The 23,649-nt window shown below is 36.7% G+C and overlaps 1 protein-coding gene across 2 annotated transcripts in view; it reads right to left on the bottom strand.

Moving 5' to 3' along the window:
* Positions 1-23,649, bottom strand: part of CSMD1 (CUB and Sushi multiple domains 1) — a 1,033,500-nt gene that overhangs the window by 797,765 nt on the left and 212,086 nt on the right. For both annotated transcript variants that reach the window (XM_015284920.4, XM_015284921.4), the window contains exon 2: positions 21,372-21,588. In XM_015284920.4, coding sequence (XP_015140406.2) covers positions 21,372-21,588 — 217 coding nt within the window. The remainder of the gene's footprint in view (positions 1-21,371; positions 21,589-23,649) is intronic.

Raw genomic sequence — 23,649 nt, 5'->3', positions numbered from 1 at the left:
CACAATGAACTCATAAGAAATGTCAGTTACTATTCTGCAATAGTCCAAAGGATATCTTTTACTGTATTCCAATGAATATCTGTTTGCTGAATAATTTCTGATACGTCTGTTTCTTATCATAACGTCACTTTCTCTGAAAGTATGACTAAACAAGAGAACTAATAATACTGGAAACAGAAGATAGGGATTACATTATGATTAAGCGATAAGTCTACTCCTAACAAAGATGGAATTCCTCCATGTGAAAAGAAGGGCAACTTTTGACAGTTGTCAATGCTTGCTGAACACTGATGGACACCAAGTAGTAGTCGTTAGCATACTGAGGCAGTGAGTGCTGCATTTCAGCAGTGACAACAGAGACATGAAAGACAAACCGCCTTCCAGATGGCCATGCAGATTTTTACAAGCACTGCATGCAAGCACTTGTTCATCACTCGTGAAAATGCACAACTCGTGGTGGCAACTGTCAAAAAATAGTGTTTGTTGTTGAGGATTTTCTCTATCAAGTAGTGTTACTGAGCTGTTTGTATCTGTTGTAGTTTTCATGGAATTAAACAGGAAGGCATTACTTTCAGAGCAGCCTATGAATACATTGAAGAGTTACCTACTTGCTGATAAATGTTAATGCAAAATAAAACTAACACTCAAGCTATTCTTCAGTTATTTATCACTCTTACTATAACCCAAAAATAAAGTACCCTTATTTATCCAAAGTAGCATTAGATCCTTTGCCTAAAGGCACTCTGTGGTTATGCCTATAAAGATATTTTGCAGGCAGGTAAGAGCTTTAGCCTGCCCTCACTCTGACCCAGCAGGAAGCTTTGTAGTAGCATGCAGTGCCATGCTGAGCACAACCTAATTGCCCTTGCTGACAAGCAGTGAAGAGCAGATTGGACTCTGCTTATCACATGGTGATGCCAGGGCTGAAAGTATGCAGAAGGAACTCATACATTTGAATTGTTTTGAGCACACCAAGCATTCTTACACATTTAGTTTACACAGACAGGTGAACAGTCTAAATTCACACCGATTTACCATGCCTCCATTTCTCTGGGTGAATGTGGGAGTAAAATTACACATTTCTTTCTGGCTCAGACTCTCTGACAACACTAAATAGAACTGGAACTGTGAATTCCTGTTCTCTTTCCAACAGGTGGATAACTGTTGGCTAGTGAAACAAAATTGTAACAATCTTGGGAAGGCTTCAGAACAAAAAACTTTCACTCTTGTGAAAGCTGCAGAACAAACACGGGTTGTGTGCAAATGCAATGGAAAAGTCAAGAGTCAGTCTTGCTTAAGATGGTCTCTGGTGCCTCCCCCAACCACAATCCTCCACAACCACCATGCAAAGGCAGAAGTACAGCCAGTATGGTACACACATGGCACATGGTACTGGACACTTTTTGCCTGGCAACAGCTCCTGGCCCAATTGAAAGGGACCATCATACAGCACTGCCAACCCCACAGCCATCAGCACATGCTCCACCACATCCTCAACCACCTCAGTGACAGAAGAAGGAGAAGGGAACCTCAAGACATCACAAGATCTGTGGTGGTGACTTGCTTTTCTTCCCTTTCTTTCCTATTTCTTTTCTCTCTGTCCTTTTCTTGTCTTTTCATTTTCCTCCCTTTTAATAAATAAAAACACTCTCTTGCTTAATCAACACCTTGACTGTTCTGAGCCTTAATTCAGAGAGACTGGGATCAATATAACGAACCACAGGCTACTTTGGATTGCAACAGTGGATGAACCCAAATACAATAAATCTCCACTTTTTTTTTTTTTTTTTTTTTTGCCTTCTATATTTTGATGGTCCAGGGAGATTGTTTCTTTGAATAAGTGAAGTCTGAAATTTGTCCCAAGTAAGAGGAAAAGAGAAGTTAAATATAAAGTGATAAATAAATGCTTGCTATGTACTTTGGGCTTTAGTTCAGACTCATGGTATTTAAAAAGCAATTTACATGTAAGAAAAGAATTCAATTACAGTAAAAAGCAATAAGCAGACGACTGAATGAACAAGATTAAGGTAAAATGAGTGAAAGTGAGAAAGGAAGATTTGCTTTATTCCACAAATCCACTTTTTTTTTTTTCCTGCAGATAATTTTGCATAATAAAACTCGGACTTTTAAACTGTAACTTATTCCATTATTATATTACATAGAGATTTCACCAAAAAAGTAGGAAATGAGGACATAAGCTCTCATTTCATCCAGGAAACACTTACAAGTATTTTAATGGGTAAAACACATCATTCCAATTAAATATAAATTTAGTGGTATGTGAACTCACAAACTTCATGTATTAGCTATGTCACTCTCCCTGTGCACCTCTTTTCAGGTAACAGGCTAATGTTTCAAAGTTATTTTGATTTTGCCTACTAGAAAAGGCAGCTTATGTGGTTAAAAGGAAATAACTAATTATGATGAGATGAAAGGAATTACATGCTAACTTTTAGGCCACTTCTTGTATGAGTTTGAGTTAAATTTTCCTTAGTCTGTGAATTAGAGAAAACTAGTGAATCTTCTTTTTAATCAGTAAATAAGTCTTAAACCACAAATCTCTAATGGAATCGTTATTTTGTTCTCCAATTTGATGGAGATTTTGAAAGGCTTTATAGCAGCTAATTTATGTTAGGTAAATCAAGAAGTTTTGCTTTTCTAAGGATTTATCATATTTTATATTATTCTTTTAAACCAGAACGTTACAATGTTGCAAAAAATGGAGCAATTAAAGTATCTTGGACTTACAGAAGGTTTTGGGTTGGAAAGGACCTTAAAACCATCTAGTTCCAATCCCCCTGCTAAAAAGCAGGGACACCTCCCTTTAGACCAGGTTGCTCATAGCCCCATCCAGCCTGGCCTTGAATGCTTCCAGGGAGGGGGCATCCACATCCTCTGTGGGCAACTTGTTCCAGTGTCACCCTCACAATAAAGAATTTCTTCCTACTATCTAGTCTAAATCTACCCTCTTCCAGTTTAAAACCATTTTCCCTTGTCCTGTCGCTATACCCCCTTTTAACAAGTCCCTCCCCAGCTTTCCTGTAGGCCCCCCCATCAGACAATGGAAGGCCGCTATAAGGTCTCCTGAGAGCCTTCTCTTCTCCAGGCTGATAAGCCCCAGCTCTCTCAATCTGTCTTCACAGGGGACATCCTCCAGTCCTCTGATCATCTACATCGTCCTTCTCTGGACCTACTCCAACAGCTTGATGCCCTTCTTTTGTTGGGGGTCCCAGAGCTGGATGCAATTCTCCAGATGGCATCTCATGAGAGCAGAATAGAGGGGCAGAATCACTAACTGAGACCTGCTGATCACACTTCTTTTGATGCAGTCCAGGATACGGTTTGCCTTCCAGGCTGCAAGCGCACATTGCCGGCTCATGTTGAATCTCTCATCAACCAACACTCCCAAATCCTTTTCCTCAGGGCTGCTTTTAAGCCATTCTCTACACAACCTCAATTTGTGCTTGGGATTGTCCTGACCCACGTGCAGGACCTTGCACTTGGCCTTGTTGAACTTCATGAGTTTGACATGGGCCTGCCTCTCAAACCTGTCCAGGTTCCTCTGGATGGCATCCCTTTCTTCTAGAGTGTCAACTGCATCACTCAGGTTTGGTGTCGTCTGCAAACTTGCTAAGGGTGCAATCCATCCCACTGTCCATGTCACCTCCAAAGATCTTAAATAACAGTCCCAACACCAATCCCTGAGGAACACCACTCATCATTGGGTTCCACTTGGACACTGAGCCACTGACCTCAACTTTCTGAGTGCAATGATCCAGCCAGTTCCATATCCAGTGAGTGGTTCATCCATCAAATCAATTTTTCTCCAATTTGGTGACCAGGATGTCATGCAGAACAGTGTCAAATGCTTTGTATAAGTCCAGTTAGATGATGTCAGTTCTTCCTTTATCCACCGATGCTGTAACTCTATCATAAAAGGCCACCAAGTTTGTCAGGCATAACTTACCCTTTATGAAGACGTGTTGGTTACCACCACTCACCTCATTTCAGACTTCACAATATCACAGCCCAAAAATTTGTCTCTGAATTTGACACTCTTACAGCATAAAATTAATTGAAAATCTCAGTAGTACTGTTCCACATCTTGTGTGTAAATTCTGTCTTCTTGACTCTAAGTTCACATAAACTGACAGATTCTTAGCAAATTTCCTTTAAGAACTGTTTCAAACAAATAAACATTGTTTTCAATTGTATCCATTTACTTTGCAGCCCTTCTCTGACCTTACATCTAAAATTCACCCCAGGATAAACTTAACAAAATTAAGACGACAAAGATTTTGCTCTTTTGGAATACAGAAAACATAGAGTCACCCCCAAAACACCAGGACTACATTCTACATAGAATCACCAAGGTCAAAAAAGACCTACAAGATCATCCAGTCCAACTGGCCACCTATCACCAGTAGTTCTCACTAAACCATGTCCCTCATCAACACAACATCTGAACATTCCTTGAACACTTCCATGGTCAGTGACTCCACCATCTCCCTGGACAGCCCATTCCATCACCTTATCACTCTGTCAAAAAGCAGTATTTCCTAACATCCACCCTGAATCTACCCTGGCACAACTTGAGTCCATTCCCTCTCGTCCTATCACTAGTTACACGAGAGAAGAGGCCGGTCCCCAGCTCACTACAACCTCCCTTCACGGTAATTATAGAGGGCTTGTTCATTCTTACTGTTTCTTTACTTCTAAGGAGCTCTCTCAAGCAAAACTTAGGAAGCACAAGCTTGACATAGCTACAGAGGAGGAAATGAGATACAAATGTTCATAGATTTTCTAAATTAAGCAGATTCTATCTGAGAGAAGAACTGGGTCTACTATGATGTACTTCTGCTGGCAACTTGGGCACTGCCGATCCTGAGAGGTTGCAGGACAGAGAACATTTCCCTGACTCAGTTAAGCAATGGAAAGATACTGTCTTAGTTGTCTCTTCATCATTCCTGCGTACAAGTCCACATTATAGCCTGCCCAGATGTCACTGTTGCAGCCATTTGTTTGGTGTGATGTAACTTACTCACTGTTGTATATCCATTTTATTGCTCTTTTTTTCTTTCTTTTTTTTTTTTTTTTCAAAATCCAAGCGAGAAAGGTGTTACGTAATAAGTGTGTACTTTACTGCCTATAAATGTCACGTTACTGTTAGTGCAGCTGACTTCATTGGATCTGTTTTAACAATTACAAACAAAAGACTTGATTTAGCACACACTAGGCTTCCTTACTGCTGAGCGGTGCATGCTCCACATGTGTTGGCAGCTAGCTCCCTTCAGATTATTGTACTAAGGCTCTATAAATCTTTAAGCATAAATGAAGTTAAGAAATGCCTAGAAAATACAGAGTTGTGGATGTAACATTCCATAAAGAGTTTTCTGAAAACAGTGAAGGAATATGAACAGTCAGGACAGGATCTCAGAACACTTTCAAAAAAAGGAAACAACTCCACTTTAAAGACATATTTATGGAACTGCAAAAATTACTTTATTTAACTGTACTAAGAACATTCTATACTTTCACAGCTTCCACCCAAACACCTCCAAAAACATTATAAAGTACTTACCACATAAACAGTATTTTTTTCAAAAACAATAAAATAGAGCCTTACGTGGATATGTTAAAAATAAGAGAAACCTTGTATGCAGATCTACGGCTTCTGAAAGCTGGCTGTCCAGCTAATATTTTTACCTCAATTCAATCACATTAAGTTCTGATAGAATAGTACAAAATTTCAATGCTTTGAAGAAAACACAGAGTTATAATGACCTCGCCCAAATCTATTCATGCTATTTTGATTCAGATTTCTGATGCATGTGGATTTTTAGGTATGGGCATTATGTAATATACTGTAGTTATTATCTCCACGTTTTTTCCTAAAATTATATTGTCTTATAAACTACTGAAATACTGAAATGTTTGACCAACTACATGATTTTGAATACAAAATTTGATGGGAGGTAATACGACTAAAATTTCATTCAATTCTGAAATAAACTATTTGATGTTCATATCAATAAAAACACCATGTAAACAAAACCTGTGAGGACTACTAAAACAGGCCATTCCCTCTAGCCCTATTGCTAGTTAAATGGAAGGAGAGGCCAAACCCCACCTCACCTCAGCCTCCCTTCAGGGAGTTGTAGAGAGCAATGAGGTCTCCCCTGAGCCTCCTCTTCTCCAGACTAAACAATCCCAGTTCCCTCAGCCGCTCCTCATAAGACTTGTGCTCCAGACACCTCGTCAGCTTCATTGCCCTTCTCTGGACACACTCCAGGGCCTCTAGCGAGCAGCCCACAACTGAATGCAACAGTTGAGGTGCAGCCTCACTAGTGCTGAGTACAAAGGGATGATTACTTCCCTGCTCCTGCTGGCAACACTGTTTCTTACACAATCCAGGACACCATTGGCCTTCTTGGCCACACTGATGACTCATGCTCAGCTGAGCATCGACCAGTACCTCCAGGTCTATTTCTTCTGCACAGAATTCTAGCCACTCTACCTCAAAGCCTATAGCGTTGCCTGGGGTTGTTGTGGCCAAACTGCAGGACTCAGTACTTAGTCTTGTTGGACTTCATCCCGCTGGCCTCAGTCCAGCAATCCAGCCAGTTCAGATCCCTCTGTAGGGTCATCCTACTTCCAGGCAGATCAACACCAAGCTGGGAGGAAGTGTCATCTGTAGACTTACTGAGGGTGCACTCAATCCCCTTATCCAGATAATCAGTAAAGATACTGAATAGGACAGGCCTCAATATCAACCTCAGGGGAACACCACTGCTGACTAGTCACCAGCTTTACTTCTAAAATGGGATGTTAAATGCCTTCAGATACAGTAAGCAATTTTAAATTCACAAATGGATTAGTAAAATATCGTGAAATAAGATGGATAGAATACTTGAGCAACACGCTTGAGCATGGGAAACTGGGACTCCAAAAATTATAGGCAACAATGTCTTAAGGTATTTGTCTTTACAGGAAGATACTATCAGCTCTATCTTGCATTTATTAGCTTTCAAAGACTTTTTCAGACTGGGTAAAGAAAAGTCCTCTCCCTCCATCACTGAGATGATAGAGAATTTCAAGCATGGACAAAGAGAAAATAGTGAAGTAGTACTAACAACTAAAAAAAAAAAAAGTACATTTTTTAAATAATTTCTCCTTTCTGTGCTCTTTATGTTGAAAGGATGAAGTTGACAAGCTTTCCTTTTGGTTAAGCCTTTTCGAAAACAAAGAGAGAACCTATGATTAATGGTTGCAGCAATAAAAAAAATAAACGAGGACAAGACTATACTGTGAAAGCAAGCTTGAACAGTCCATAAAATGCTGCCAAATATGCTGAATAGCTTTAAAAATTGGCTTTCGTAAAACAAATCACTATGCTCCGTACTACAATGTTAAAAATTAGTGCTTCATTTTAAAATTTAAAATATATAATTCAATAATTGCATAATTTACCTCAATCTATAGAAAATGCATCTCCTCTTTCTAGATTATTTTTTTATTGTATGTTTTTGGAGATCTGTGGTACAATGCAGTCTGATGGCAACTACAACATTACTCTATAGTCACTACTCTACACTCTTCTGCACTTTCTTACCTTAGGATGGGGAGAAGCAGAGTATTTGAAACTGAGGATTTCTGAATCAGCATTTTAGGAAGTGTCAGAACCCCCCAGTCATTTAGGCTTTCTATTTTTCTTTTGTAAACTATCTCCTGTATGCTTTTCCATTCCCTCCCAATTGCCGTAATTGGAGTAAACATTTGAAGAAAGATTCTTAAGATGTTCTTCTTCCCTTATACCTAGAAAGGCAAATCCTATGTTTCCATTGTGTTTGTCTATTTGTGTTTTCATTGGTAAATACCAGGCTTCTTGAATTAAAGAAAGAGCACAGATTTCTATAATTTTCAGAGTTCCACAAACTCTGTTTGTTTCTACACAAATGCATTATCTTTCAGTTCTTCTCTAGGTCCAATTTCCGATGTTCACAATACTGATGCTTAAAATACTCTTTTGCTCTCTCAAAGAAGAAAGAAAAAGAAATCAGAATAAGTGCATGAAGCAAGCTTATTTTGGCAGATGTAGGAAGATAACAGGTGGGAAATCAGAAACAAGTTCAGGGAAAAAAAAAAAAGAGATAGATAAGACATAAAAGGGGCCATCTAAGCCCCAAGTTGTGCCAAAAGCCATTTCTTCATCTAGATGGAGACAAAACCCTCAGGAAACCTTGGATATAAAAAGCTAGAAAAAACAACTGTGAGCCCTCAGGAACATAAAGAGATAGTATTAGTCAAGGTGTTCTGTCTTCTTCACATCTATCAGCGCTAGCCATGAGATGGCAAGACACAACAGTGCACCAAAACTGGAGTAAACCAAAACTTTGGAGCCACAGTTTCTACTCTTGCTACAAGTTATTATTCACACTTCGATGAAGGGCACCAAATACCCACTGTATTAGCCTGTAAAATACGATGTTTAACTGATATTGAAAATTTAATTTGCATGATTTTGCTTTCTGTTCACAAAGGACAATGTTCTCACTACTAGGTCACTGCACATTAAATATTGAGATCAACTGCCCTCATTACAAGTAAAAGATTCATATGTACTGATCTAAAACATGGTTCTTTTCAATCTAACAGACACTCATTCACTGCTGGAGTGTAATTTTTTTTTTATTTATTTTGTATGTAAATAACTTGCTTTTTTTTTTTCCCCTCACTAGGGTACATTGAGTTATTCATGATAATGTATTCTTTTATCTTTTTTTTTTTCTTTTTCTTTTTTTTTTCCTTAGCTGCAACCTCTTCCAAGCTTGGAACATCTCACAGCAAGCAAAGAAACTAACATCTTTTTCACACAGCATGACATTAGAGTATTTGGCTAAAGGCCCTAAAACATTGAAAAGAAATAAAGAAACCAACAACAGCAAAAAAATCTTATTCATGATCCTGTGTTTCCTTGTTACACTCAATTTACTTTCTCATGCTTGAAGCACATAACAGTAATTTTGATGGCTTGGTGTTTTATCTTTATAAGAAAAGTATGCCTATTCTGTTCCATTTTCCATGATTTCTAGAGAAAAAAAAATACATGAAACTATGGCAGAAGGAGGAAAATTCTTCTTCTCAAATGGCAGACAGAGCCTCAAGATCTGTGTGCTATGGAATATTTATTGAAGAACTCTACACTGTAATTTTTTTTACACTGTAATTTTTCACCTCCAAACAACAAACTCTTATTTTACTGCAATGAGTATGGTAACCTTTTGCAGTGAACGCATTTGAAAGGAAGGTTACTATACAGATTTTCAAGCTTTTTTTCACTTCGTTTCAAGAAAAAGGAAAAGCAATTATAATTAGTAAATAAAATGATGAACAACATATAAAGTGACTACCACAACATCTAATACATGCACAATAGTGGGACATATTACTATTTGATTTCACAGTTTTGTGTATTAAATTTTCAACCCAAAGTCAGCAATCTAATCCACCTTCTTATTTGCTGGCATATATTAGCCTTTGAAAGTCACGACATAAAACTGAATCTGACAAATATACACTATAAATTATCTTTCTCAACACTGAGGTTCAGCTAACTTGTTTGAAGTGATGGTCTCTGTGCTGTTTCTTGTTACATTTTCTAAATTAGTTGTATGCGTTTGTCTTCTATATCTAATATCATTCAATGAATTACTCTCTATTCTAAACAAAGTCCTGAGAATTTCCAAAAGTAATAATACCTTGCACTTTACTTATGCGATATTTCCTCAATATAATTTTCCATAGTCAGCACTTGTGCTGTAATAAAAATGAGGAAATATTTACCTTTCAAACATTATTCAGTTTTATATATTTTAACTACGTCCGATGTGACTGCCTTCCATAACACCCATGTAACTCTTCATCTCTTCCTACAGTTACATTACTAATCAAAGATTTCCACCTCCACCCTAAAGTAAATGAATTGTTTTTCTAACTTCTGTTGTTACAACCTTCTTTTATTAATTAAAAAAAAACATTAAAAAAGTTATATAAATGTCTGACAGCTTAGATGTTAAAAAAAAACACACATTTTTCAATTGGAAAGTTTCATCCTTTTTATGATGGTTAATGCATAAACTATGAGACAAGAGGATATCTCTTTCAGTGCCAGGAAATCCCGTGTTCTTGGAAATCACCTCCTCATTACTTCATCACCACAGAGGGAGAGAGAATCTGTTCTCATTCTGAGAAATGTTAGAGGGAAATTTTCAAAATTGTAACACCAAGCTGTTATCATTTTTACTTAAGAATAGTACAAGATAGCATCAATAGTTCAGTACCTTCCTGAGACTTTGTTCCTTAATAAGGTTTGTGCTAGTTGATCACTAAATGCAAAGCTTGCATTTCCATCTACTAAGAACATTCTTTTCTCAAACAGGAATCCACCAACTGTAAGAATAGTAGTCTCACATTAGATTAACTATCATCTGTTTCTTCCTCATTAAAAACATTATGACATGCTGGGGGTGAATGTGACATTTAACAAAGATGTCAGAAGACAAGAGCCTTGTCCTACGAAGCTGATCTAATTTTGATAGAGTCAGCAAATCTGGTATGACAGGAGGAGCAGAATCTCCTGGAAACAGCATAAATAATTTTTACACCACACTATTACGTTCTAAGAGAATAAGATATGATGGAAGTTAGGAAGGTGATTCACCTATCTGAAGTAATAATTTCATGTAATGTAGCAAGAGTGAGAAGCAGAAGGATATAGACGCCTAGGTTATACTGCCACCTACTTTCTGCCTCTGTAAGAGATTTTTAAAAGAAAGAAATGCACCACAAATGTAAAACAAGAGTAATTAATCCATTTCCATAAGCAAAATATGTATAAATATCTAAAATGTATAGAGACTGCATTTGCTCAGATCTCTCTTGGTGAATCACAGAATTACAGAATGGCCTGGGTTGGAAGGGACCTCAAGGATCATGAATCTCCAACCCCTCTGCCAGGCAGGGCCACCAACCTCCCCATTTACTAGACCAGGTTGCCCAGGGCCCCATCCAACCTGGCCTTGAACACCTCCAGGGACAGAGCATCTACAACTTCTCTGGGCAGCCCATTCCAGCACCTCACCACTCTCCTGGCAAAGAATTTCCCCCTAACATCCAACCTAAATCTTTCCTCTTACAACTTAAAACCGTTCCCCCTTGTCCTGCTGTTATCTACCCTTTCAAAGAGTTTACTCCCTTCCTGTTTATAGGCTCCCTTCAGGTACTGAAAGGCTGCAATGAGGTCACCCCACAGCCTTCTCTTCTCCAGGCTGAATAAGCCCAGCTCCCTCAGCCTGTCTCTGTAGGGGAGATGCTCCAGCCCCCTCATCATCTTTGTGGTCCTCCTCTGGACCCTCTCCAACAGCTGTCTTTCTTGTACTGGGGGCTCCATACCTGGACACAGTACTCCAGATGGGGCCTCACAAGAGCAGAGTAGAGAGGGACAATCACCTCCCCTGTCCCTGCTGGCCACCCCTCTCATGATGGAGCCCAGGATACCATTTGCTTTCTGAGCTGCAAGAGCACACTGCTGGCTCATGTTAAGTTTGTCATCCATCAGGAAGTGGAAACCATTTCCAGGTAATGAAATGGAGGAAGAGAACTAAATTATATAGCTTTGCATTTGACTATTAACTTCAGGACTCACCTTCTTTGATTGGCTCTGATAGTATTTTTTTTTCTTTTCTTTGGAAAGTTATAATAAACCTGTGGTGTTTTTGTGGAGGTCTTACCTGAAGCGCCTTGGAGTGCCTACAGCACATAGAGTCCTATCAAATACTTGCACTGTGTATTTATGACTGTCTGTTTTACAGCATGAAGAGAAATACATGCTTCATAAAATATTACAAATGTTTGAAGTTAGATGAACTGGATGTGCAATATATTTAAGAACCTGTGAAAAATCTCCTCATCCCTTCCAACGTACTAAGCAAGGTATTGATCAAATAGTTCTATGTGATGATCAAGGGGAACAAAATGTACAGAATGTGCAAGAAGAAAAAAACAGCTTATAATATGCTTCAATGTGTTTACTGGACGTCCACGGTACAGTTTAGAATAGCAACACAATGGAGTTTCTTAGATGAAAGACTGAGACATGAACAAAATCTACGTAAGTTCGTCATGGTGTCCATTACATACTGCTGTTGCTTTTTAAAATAAGGAGGAAAGCATGAGAAGCACTCCATACTGACTGGAAGAAAATTTTCTAGAATTTACACAAAATCAAATCCTTGTGGTCTATGAAGAGAATATGCATTTCTGTGGTATAATCTATCTCAAGCTAAAAATCGTGTGACAAACTAGGTGAATCACTCTTTAAATTGCCTGTTTCTCCATACTGACTGCAAGGGAAGCTCTGAGCGACGAGGTAAGATGCTCACTAAGAGTAGGCTAAATTCATCTGTTTCTGGGGAAAAAAAAGCATATCAATGTGCAGAACAGAAAGTTAGACTTGTGAAGGATTTACCACTCCAAAAGTTCGATAAAATCCTTTGGATATGTGTTGCTTAACTTCCAGTGCTCATTTGGCAACCAGTAATGAGAAACATACACAATGTCTTCAGAAGTATTAGACTTATCCCTTCAGAAAGCAACAGGCTGTGAAACATAGAACATTTGCACTCATTCACTTAGAATAATGCAATACATCTTGAGCATAAAGGATTTTTGAGATTATAAGTTTTTGCAGATAATTACACAATGGAAAAGAGTTTCTCAACCTCACGCACATACACACAAAGAAGTATTTAAATCAATGTTCCCATTACACATGAAGTCAACAACAGCCCTTCTTAAAAATAAAGAAAAAGAACAGACCAACCCTATCATGAAGTCTAGATCTTGGTGGCCACCAGGGCACCATCTCTGCTCAAGTCTTCACTTTATCTAAGAAATGCATAGGGTGTAACCAAACTCACTCACATTCCTAAAGACTCCTTAGTGAAACAGAACCAAATCACTGCTTATTTCTGATGCCACAAATAATTACTCACAGCAGAACAGCTTTAAGAATAGACACTGAGACCCACATGGATTTCACAATCAAGCCCTTCACATGAACTGGGCAACTCGAGATTGAACCTGGGTTTCTGTAGCTCTCAAGCAAACTTCCCCAACCTGCTGCTGCCGGCCAATTTTGTTAAGAGATGCATCAAAGTTAAAAGCACTGATATGAATTCTACATAAAAATCAGCTGATCATAAAACTGCTTTGCTACACTATCAATGGGGACTTCTTAACCTGATTTCCCACCTTCAGAAGGTTTGTAAACAAATTAACAGCTCAGCTCTATATTCTGCAAAGGCACATGATGAAAACAGTTCTGAGATTGCCAGTAGTGGAGAGAAAATTTATATATTAAATCACAGTCTTACAGTAAACGGATTAGGTATAAATTCATGATTTATATCTTTTGAATGTACTGCTTTTGGTATTTGCTTCAATATACTTGTTCCAGTTTTCCCTTCCTCACCTCATGCACACCCCATAATGCTCTTACTGTCATTTCAGTGAGCCTTAGGGAGACAAAGGCTTTTGTTGCTCATACAGTATATAACTGAGATCAGTTCCGGGGGCAAAGAAAGAGTGACCAAGAAACTATAATGGACTATCGTCTAATTCATGAATTAAATAATTATCTTAAGAAACAGAAAACATTGAATGGATTATTCAATATTGTATATACATTTGTATTAACATGCAGCACAGTTCTCTTACTTATGGCCTTATTATGCATATTTAGCTCCAGAAACCTAGTGAACAAGACTGTCAGTAGCTAAGACAAACATGCAGTCTAATATTACCATCTGTTACTTTCTCTTCCTTGTCATTTTGTTTCTCTCTCACAATGTTGTACACAGCAGGTTCTTCAAAGAGAACCACAGAGCATAGGTGTGTGCTGTGGGAGTGGGAGATGAGAAAAGGATGTGTATATATACATATATATATATATATAAAAAATATATAAATTATCTTTTTGCTGAAAGACAACAATAAAAATGAGGTCTACAGGTGGAAGAGAATATAGACAGATCAATGAAAAGAACAGACAGTCAATACTAAGTGTTCTCTAAGGGTGCAGTTTCCTGCCAAATTGGTATTGAGCCTATTATTAAAATTTGCCTTCACTTCCCTTATGATCAGTGTCACTCTCATTATATGCTTTCTTCATCAGTTAGCCATGTTTTGATAAATTCATTCACTAGACTGTAGATAAGCATACATAATTTTCACTCGCAGTAAAGTATGAGGGCAGAAATAACCAAGGACTACAGCACTTTTTTTTTCCCCCTCAAGTAAGTGTGAAAAACTTGACTGAAAACTCAGGGTCCCTGATAACATCAGTAGATGCTCTTTTGAATATGAAAAGGATGAAAACTCAGGAAAATTTCTCAGTAACAATGAGAACTGTAAATTTTTGACCATGTTTGCTTACAAATTTTGTTTTACAAGCTGAACTGTGACTGGCTAGCAGAGATGCTGCTGCATTTCCCCTGCATCAGCTTAGAACAGACTGTGCACTCAGCTCAAATGCCCGAAAAATTCTAATACTGCAAATAACCCTATTATCACTACCTCCTGGTCCAGCACAGGGTGTCTCTCTTACCCAAAGACAGACTATGATCATACAGTCAGTAATCACAAGACTCAGTTAAGATAGGCAGGTAATTACCAGATGACAGCAGAGAACATGATTCACAGTTTAACCTAATTACATGCATCAGAAATATGACGAATCAGTTATTACATTTCATAAAGCTTTTTTTTTTTTAATTTAATTTGTCACCAAGTTAACAGATAAAGGATGTTTTTCCTCTCAAAAACAAGCAGTCAAAATTTCTTCAGAGCATATATGTCACATACAAATTTAAAAGTTACCTATCACAGTTACATAGAAACCAGCAAATCCTGCAATACAGTTGCATAGTAACAATTCTCCAAATGGGCCAGATTCTAATAAGAGGATTCCTTTCTCGGTGAGGAGTCTAGCTGTAAATTCACTAAAGGCTGTATTAGAACATAAACAGACTGATCTCTGACCAAAAACTGGTCTGAGAGTCATTATACAGGCAGAATTTGGGGATGCTGATCAGCAAGGCTTCTGTACAGAATTCTATCAATTCAACTTGTATCTCCAAAAATAAGAAGGATTGTCTTCGAACAAGATGGGAATGCAGAAAGATAGAGAAAGAACTGCTTCAGGTACACTGCATGTGAAATACACAATTATGGGCAAACAAAATTAAGCAGTTGCCTCCACTCTCAAAAACTAATATATTCAAGAGCAAAAATTCCTTACACAAACATCAATCAGGTCACCATTTTCTACCATGTCTTCTAGCATTCTATCATCTGGTTGGAAACTTGATTGAAATTTCTGAAGTAAACTGTAACACCAGTTTACCCCAAAGAGAGTTTTAAAGGTGCATCTAACTTTTAAGAGCTGTAATTTCCCTAACTGTATTTACCTGTCTTAGTAGAATTTAGTATCCCATTTCTAAGAAGTTACATCTTACAGGAACTTATCCTGTATCTAAATTTTAAGTGAAAAATTGCAGAGTTTCTTAGGAGCTTTAAGACAATCAAATGTCTCTGATACATCCATACCCACACTGGCAATGTGCAATCTTCAATTTTTATTTATTTATTTATTGTAGCTTTAAACATTTTTAATGGATACCCCAAGGTGGTTTGTTATGTAAAATAACTTTCAATAATACAGAATCAAGGAATGTATAGCTGTTTGACCTAGATCACAAACATGTTTATTTCAAGCTGAATTAATAATTATTTGTAATATATTTGTATTCAACAACAAATATCAAGAGAGGCAATGTGCATCTCTTATCTGAAATTAAAGATCTACTCTAAAATGCTGTAATGTGAAATACACATAACTATTCACTAAAGCTATTCATAAAGAATATCCTGTCTTTCTCAGCAGATTAGAAGATGTCTTTAAATGTGCTGAGTAATGCTTCTTTATTAGAAAGGTGCTTATACAACTAATTTTTATTATCCTTTCAAGTCAAGTTTGATTGTTGTTATTAAGCAATAAGACCTCTCTCATTTTAGAAACTTTAGAATGCAAGAAATTAGTATGTTGTGGAGTCACATCCCAACGCTTCCATTCTAATTAATACTTATGGTTGTGAAATACTATAAATAAATGCATCAAAATATGGCTATAATTTACACAACTCCAGTTCAAGAAGTAAGGAAGAGGTGAAGAAGAAACACTTGTATGTTCTCTGAGCAAACATATACTACAGCCTGTTTAATTAGGAAATTTTAAAAAAAGCTATCTGACTCTACAAAGAACAAAGAAATTGACCCTAACTACATCTTCATTATGGTGCCACATTTATTTTTGAAAGAAAAAACAGACTGAAAAAAAAAAAAAAAGATTACTTTAAAATATTTGGTAACATAAATCCATGGATTTCTCTGATCCATTAAATGAAATTCTCCCCCCCCCACCCTCCCCAAGAAACAGTAGGTCCATATGAAAATCCATGTGAAATGGATTTTCTTAAGTGGGAGTTCAAACAACACTATGATTTGGGAGGAAAAAAAAAAAGTATTTTTCTTTTATTTTAGTATGTATGTTTGCCAAAAAGAAATTAACCTGCTTAAGATTTTGAACTGAGAAGTCAGAAATATTAGGAATAGGATTTTTCCCTTTTAAAAACAGTTTTGAAAATAAACTGCCATATTGAACCTGCCACTATTGCACATATTTATTATGTTTCCTCCAACTGCATGCCCTTCATGATGCTGGTGGAAAGCTTCTATCAGCATTTAGCTCATCAGACATACAGTTTAACTTTTAGGTAGTCCTGCAAGGAGCCAGGAGCTGGACTTAATGATCCTTACAGGTCCCTTTCAGCTCAGGATATTCTATGACTGTGATAAAAAAAAAAATGAACTAAGTTTTAGCCTTCTGGCTAAAATCTGGCTCTTTCTTCATAACACTACAATACCTGAGAAGGGGGGGGGGGGGGGGGGGAGGGGAGAGGAAAAAAAAAAAAAAAATCAAGCAAATACATTGAAACATAAAAGGGAAGGACATCTTTACTGTCAGGAACTCACTAATACATTTCTGTAACCATATAGAAACAGTTTTATTTTTCCTTACAGATATACATGATACCAGACTGTTCTGCTGCAATTATTCAATAATATTGCTTTTTCTTGTTTTACCAAGCTGAACAATAACTGTTTCTGTTACTTAGTGCCGTGATAAAGGAATATTTCAGTTGGAAAAATAAATCTACTCTGTACCATGAATAGAGGTAAACTGCTCATTCCTTCAATATCTCCTTCAGAAACTCACCAGCTCACAGACACACACAACAAGTAAATAAACCAACAAGTGGATAAATCAATTTGTAGGAAATATGTGCAATACAGAAGTAAAAATAAAAAAAACAGTAAATTTTCATAGGGAAGGCAAAAAGAAAAAGAAAGAAGGAATGGTAACCGGTACAAAGCTGTAGTTGCTGCAATGTCAGCAGCTCTGCACAGAAGTCAATTACTCCACATCATTTACTGTTCTCTTGATCCCAGAGAAAAGATGGATGTCTTTTTTCAAAGAAAAAGACAAACCTCTGAAATTCCAAACATGCTGGATACATTATAAATATTGGTTTAGTAAGATAAATAAAAAGAAGGTTTAATAAAGAGAAGCTCAAACCTCTACTTCAGTGAGCTTTTTTTTTTTTTTATCATCTCACGGCTTGAATTGTGAAGTTCAGAATTTGCATATGGTTTGTTGCTTACTGACAACAGGAAAAAGCAGATACTGTTCAATTTTTCTTATTTCTGAATGATTCAAGAAAACAGGAAGAACATATTGCTATTTAGCATATATTGGGTATATGATGGTCAGAAAATTTTTGGTAAGCTTCATTTTATAGCGTGCTCCATTAGCAACTTCCATCTTCTAAGTTACTGCATCATTAAAACAGAAATCTTTATTTCAACTAATGTAAGCAATAACAAGGAGCATCTAATATATTATTACCTAGACTGCAGTACACTAAATAACGCACAGAAGTCCTCAGGATGAAGGCAAGCAGGCATTATAAAACCACATTCCAAATAATATATATCACGTGTCCAAAATTATTGTTACTGATAGCTGTGTGTACACACGAAATATTCATGTCTGTACATCTGTGTCTTCCTATCAGCATGCAGAGTTTAATTAGCATCTTTTCTGAATAGAAAAACAATCACAATTCCCTGAAATTCATTTTTGAGTTTTCCAGGACTTCCTGAAATACTGAACTGATGAATTGAAAAAGACAATTTCAAAGCATATTCCATAGATCTCCTATAAGGAATTCTTCAGTAAACTGAGTGATACTAAAAGAATTTTGCATATAGTAAAAATACGCCCATGCTCAGATTAATCACCATTTGTTTCTTCCTAGCAGTGGAAAAATCAATATGCAGACTAAATAATCCCAGAATGACTTTTGAAATTTAGAAAAAAATATTGAACTGTCTGGTTTGAATTCATGTCCTTCTATAAGATAACGTATCTACGAATAGTAGTACACAAGTCAACAGCTCAGCTTGAGCTGTTTATTTCTGCATGTACATTAATTGACACTCTCCAGAGCCAGCCTGTGCCTCCATGACTCTCTTCATTATGTTCCATCAATACATTTTTCATTTCTATCTATAAATTGATACAATCATACCTGAGTAGGGTATAAGAAAGAAAATATCAAAATAAATACTTGATAGAACACCAGCTACTCTGAACTACTGAATGCAACTCTTAGTGAAATAAGTTGAAAGGACTACAACTGAGTTGTAAGAGACTGTGCACAGAGATTTCACCCACATGAATTCTGTCTGTTACCAGTTAATTGCGTATAACAAATGACAACTCCTTTGCAAATTAAAATGCATATAAAGAATATATTTTATATCTTTCTTCAGCTTAATGCATTTAGTCATACTTTGAAATCTCTTTATCTACTGATAATGCACTATTTAAGGTTTGCTAGATGTTATCCGCCCCCCCCCCCCCCCCCCCCCCCCCAGTAATGGAAGAGGACTGAGACCTTCATTTTGGTTATTAATACATGGTGAGATTAATTACCTGATATCATTTTTGTTTCTATAGGAAAAACTGTGGTACCCTAAAAAGTGTTACCATAACAGGTAGCGTTAGGGTTAAAATTTCACATTTCTTCAAATATATACATACATATATACATCAAATCTTGCTTTAAGTTCTATAAACTTCAGAGTGATATAAAAATAAAGGAGTTGTGGCAATCTTTTTAAGGACAATTTTTTTGGCCACAGATTGTAATAATCACACGGAATGAAAAAGCACTAGTCTGGTTTTATCTACAGCAATAGACAGGTGTGGAATAGTACTTTTAGTTCCTTAACTGTTGTTAGCATCATCCTTCCTATTACAACCTTACTTCTCAACCTCCTAGTAACATCTATCACAAATCTATGATCGCTACCATGTATAATCTGTCCCTTAAATGTGTATACGCTTTAATAATGCAATAACATACAAAGTTCATGCACATCTTACAACTACCTCTCTTCTTCCTCCACAACTTAAAATTACTCATTCCTTTACCTTATAATTGCAATGTATCATAAATGTGGTTCTACTTTCTTAGTTTTAAACCAAGATATTTAGTGAAAATACCCTGGTGAATACAGAAAGGTTCCTCAAGAAGCACAGTAACCTAACCTCTCTACTCAATTTTGCTTTAACAGCTACAAAAGGCAATACAAAATCTGCGATAAACATTACTCAAATATTATAATTTGTGAAAGCTCTGCAATTACACAACCATTCTTAAGGAAAATCTTGACTTTCTGTATGATAGCTAAAGAAATATAATTATCAAAAATCTAGCAGGGCATTTCCACCTATACAAAACCAATAATAATATGCATACTCTGAAGGGCAAGTTCCAAGAAGCTCTCTTGCACTTGAACACTGTCAGCTAAAATGCAAGACTATAATTTTCCAATATCTGCTGAGTGAACTGTCCTCAAATGTGCAATTGTGAAAAGGCACACCAGTGAATATGCTTTGTGCAACTAAGCTGAGGAAAATTTAAGTCACAGAGCACAAGTTACATCAGTAACATCTTGACATTCAAATTCTGCTTTTTTAACATTAGCGTTCTACAAAGTAAACTTTTTGTCTTCTACTTTCATAACCACAGTACATCAACTGGCATTCCTCCTTTAAACAATTTTCTACTAACAGAAAAGTGTAAAAGCAGCAGGCATGCTAGCTACTGATAATAAAAACATTTGACCTAAACTGAAGTGTTCCTTGTATTTAGATGATACAAGTACTAAAAGTCAGTAAGTACAGGAAATGAAGCACATATACTGTGCAGTAAAGCATGGGTAGCTCCACAATTTTTGGAAACTTTTTGCATTGAGTCAACAATCAATCAGAACATTATTTTTGTCAGAAATGTGATGACACTCACTAAAAATGCAGAACACATTGGTGATGTTACAACATTTGTTTTAGCAGTATAATATAAATCAGCATCATGCAAAAGAGCAATCAGAAAACAGAACTGACAGAAATGTTTTACAGTACTTCATAAATCTCACGCCTGAAGAGAAAATGACAGAGCAGCACCAACAGCAATGCTGATTTTTAATCACTGCTGTCTAGATCTAGCAAATGGCTGAGGAAACACAAGTCATGTACCACAGAAATTAATGTTCCAAAATCTAAAGTCGTGTTCTTCTAATTTTAGTAGTACTGAAAGATATAAGGCACTATAATTTCCAACCTTTAGAGGTCCTTAATTGTTTAAAAATTGTCAATTCTAGCAGAGTCAAAAAAAAAAAAAACCTCACAGCTCAACCCCTCGGTATCTGCAAGCATTTGATCTGGTATTTTCAGAGGCTGCCTAACACCCATTAATGAGACTGCCTCTCAAAGACTACTGTACTGCTCACCATTTTGCTTTTGCCACATTCAAATGGGACACTTTTAGCAGCTTATTTACCTTCTGCTTCAAATACTGTAGGCATAGTATTACAGAAGTGTGATCTCAATAGGAGTACTTTCTAGGAATGGGGACAGGTGCCTTCAGAAGAGGGTCCCTATCCCAAATCTAGATTCCATCATGGAGACTAATTAAAGAAAGCTACTTCAGTGTAGGATTTTCCTGTGTTTGGGCCTCTTATTGGAACTATCCTTGAACTGAGCAAATTTGAACTAAGATTGATGCTACATATAATCTGAGAATGAGAGAGACAGAAACAAAGTATTAAAAAAAGTACTTTACCTCACTTTTAAATTGCCTTGCTGTGGCTGTCCGTCATAAATTGACAGTATATCAAAATCTTCCTCGAGGGCAAAAGTATGAAACGACAGTTGTATCCTGTTTCGTTCTCCTGTGATAATGATCCACGTGCAGTTGGCATAATTTGGATAACCGTGAGGAAATCCAGGGCTTTCTATAGTACCATTCGGTCCCTGTACTAAACCTCCACAGTTTTGACCTGAAGAAGAAAGCAAAACAAGCATTTCAGTGGATTTTTTCCTCCCACAGTACATATTCTTACATGAGTGACTATATGGAAACTTAATATTTGTTTTCTGCATTTCAAACACCGTGCAAAAATCACATTTATACTGTTCTTCTCTCTGAATTCAAACCCCACCATTGGGTTTTCTCAGACACCTACCTTCTTTTCATGCAATTAATCATTATTTGAGGTTATGAAGCATTAATAATGTATGACATATTCATCCAAATGTGAAAATTAAGCATTAGTCTTGATGCCATAAATTCAACAGTTGGACAGTTTTAATGTGAGAGAGCATTCAGAGGTCTTTTGGTGGATACCATTTACAATTTTTTTGTACAACAATTATAATATATATTATATAATGTATATAAATATATAGTATAATTATATATAATATATAAATAATTATAACAATTATAAATACGTAATATTTACATATAATTGTTTTCATATAGACATTTTATAATATATAAAGGTATAAGGATTTTTGCAGATCTGAAGCATGCTTTTAACATCAAAAGCAAAAGGCTGACACATGTTTATTAAGCATTCTGTTGATACCAACAATAATACTGTCACCCTTAGGAAATGCAGCCAAATTTCTGTAATATAACACCGTTAGGGCTCTGTATTGTGATCAGGAAAGTGTGAATTTTGTTGTTAGGAATCTAGAATAACAGCACTGAGGATTTACTCAGCAGGTATTTGTCCGTCCAGTTTATACAGCCTACAGACCCTGTGAGGCCGTAACAGCTCATTAACAGAAAGTCCTCAGCAAAAAGTGTTCGTTTGCTGTGCACACTCACTCATTTCCAACTCGATTTTGTTAATCCCACACACAGTGCTTGTACTGGCTCTGATCTGAAGTATAAATGAAATATTTGAGGAGAGAAAAATTTAAGGACATTCTCTGCACTGTAATGCTTGAATTATAATATGCATTTAAGCACTTCAAAACAAGTGTAATCCCAACATTTATTGTTATACGTAAACCAGGAAAGCATTTCAGGCTGCAATTTTATTTTTAACTTCACAGTAGTAGATTTCTGAGACTGAATCTTTCCAAGCAGTGCTGTCAAATGCTTGTGGGAGGTTTTCAAATCTTAATAAAATTGATCTAATAATAGAGATTCACAGGTAAAACTGAAGAAGTAATAGGTAATCATTACTAAATTCAAATCTAACAGAAACTCTAATGAATAGATAAAAAGGCTGCAGGAGATCTTCAAAGTAAAAATCTTCTCTAGCATATCTATCAATTGATTCATATTGCTTTAATAAAACACTGATGCTATTAAACATTCATGGAGAAGGAACATATTACACCATGAACACAGTACAAAACTTTCAGTTATGCACCGTTCATTGTAATTTGTCAGTATCCTTGCAGATTCTTGGCATTGCATTCTTCTTCCTACAACCACAGCAGAAATGTCATACAAATGCCAGGGAGCAATTTTTAAAAACTTAATTATCACGGAAATATTTTTTTCTGAAAATAAAAAAAGGAAAATCATAGTGACCACCCACTATTCTAACACGGTAATAAGGTACTCCACATCACCAACATCCACAAATTCATTTGTGTAAATCAAATCAAGCATCTCCTGTAAGCCGCACTTCTTTCCTACCACCAGGTGCGAAAGGGTTGATTTGAAGGAGGAGATCAAGTGTAGATAGAGTGTGAGTTCACAATTTGCCTAAAATCTATCACAGAGTCTCCTTTCAAGAGCAGAAATTGCCATGAATAATGTAACACAAACATTAGCTACATTTTGGACTTCTAGCCAGACAAAACAAATTACCTCCTCAGTCTCTTAGGAAACACTTAACAAAAAATTGCTGAGGCTAGCAAGTGAGTTCTTCCACCCACAAAATTATCGCAGTCCTGCAGCCTCTTGTGTGTCTACCTGCAGAAGTTTCTGCAGCCTTCAGTGACTGTTCTTCCCCACTGTACCCTCTACCCATACCGCACCTCAGAAGCCCCACTAAGCCATCTCTGTTCCGCCCCTCGACCTATTTTGACAACTC

The sequence above is a fragment of the Gallus gallus genome, chromosome 3 (genome assembly GCF_016699485.2).
Source record: "Gallus gallus isolate bGalGal1 chromosome 3, bGalGal1.mat.broiler.GRCg7b, whole genome shotgun sequence".
NCBI classification, from domain to species: domain Eukaryota; kingdom Metazoa; phylum Chordata; class Aves; order Galliformes; family Phasianidae; genus Gallus; species Gallus gallus.
This window is presented reverse-complemented; position numbering and strand designations above follow the sequence as displayed.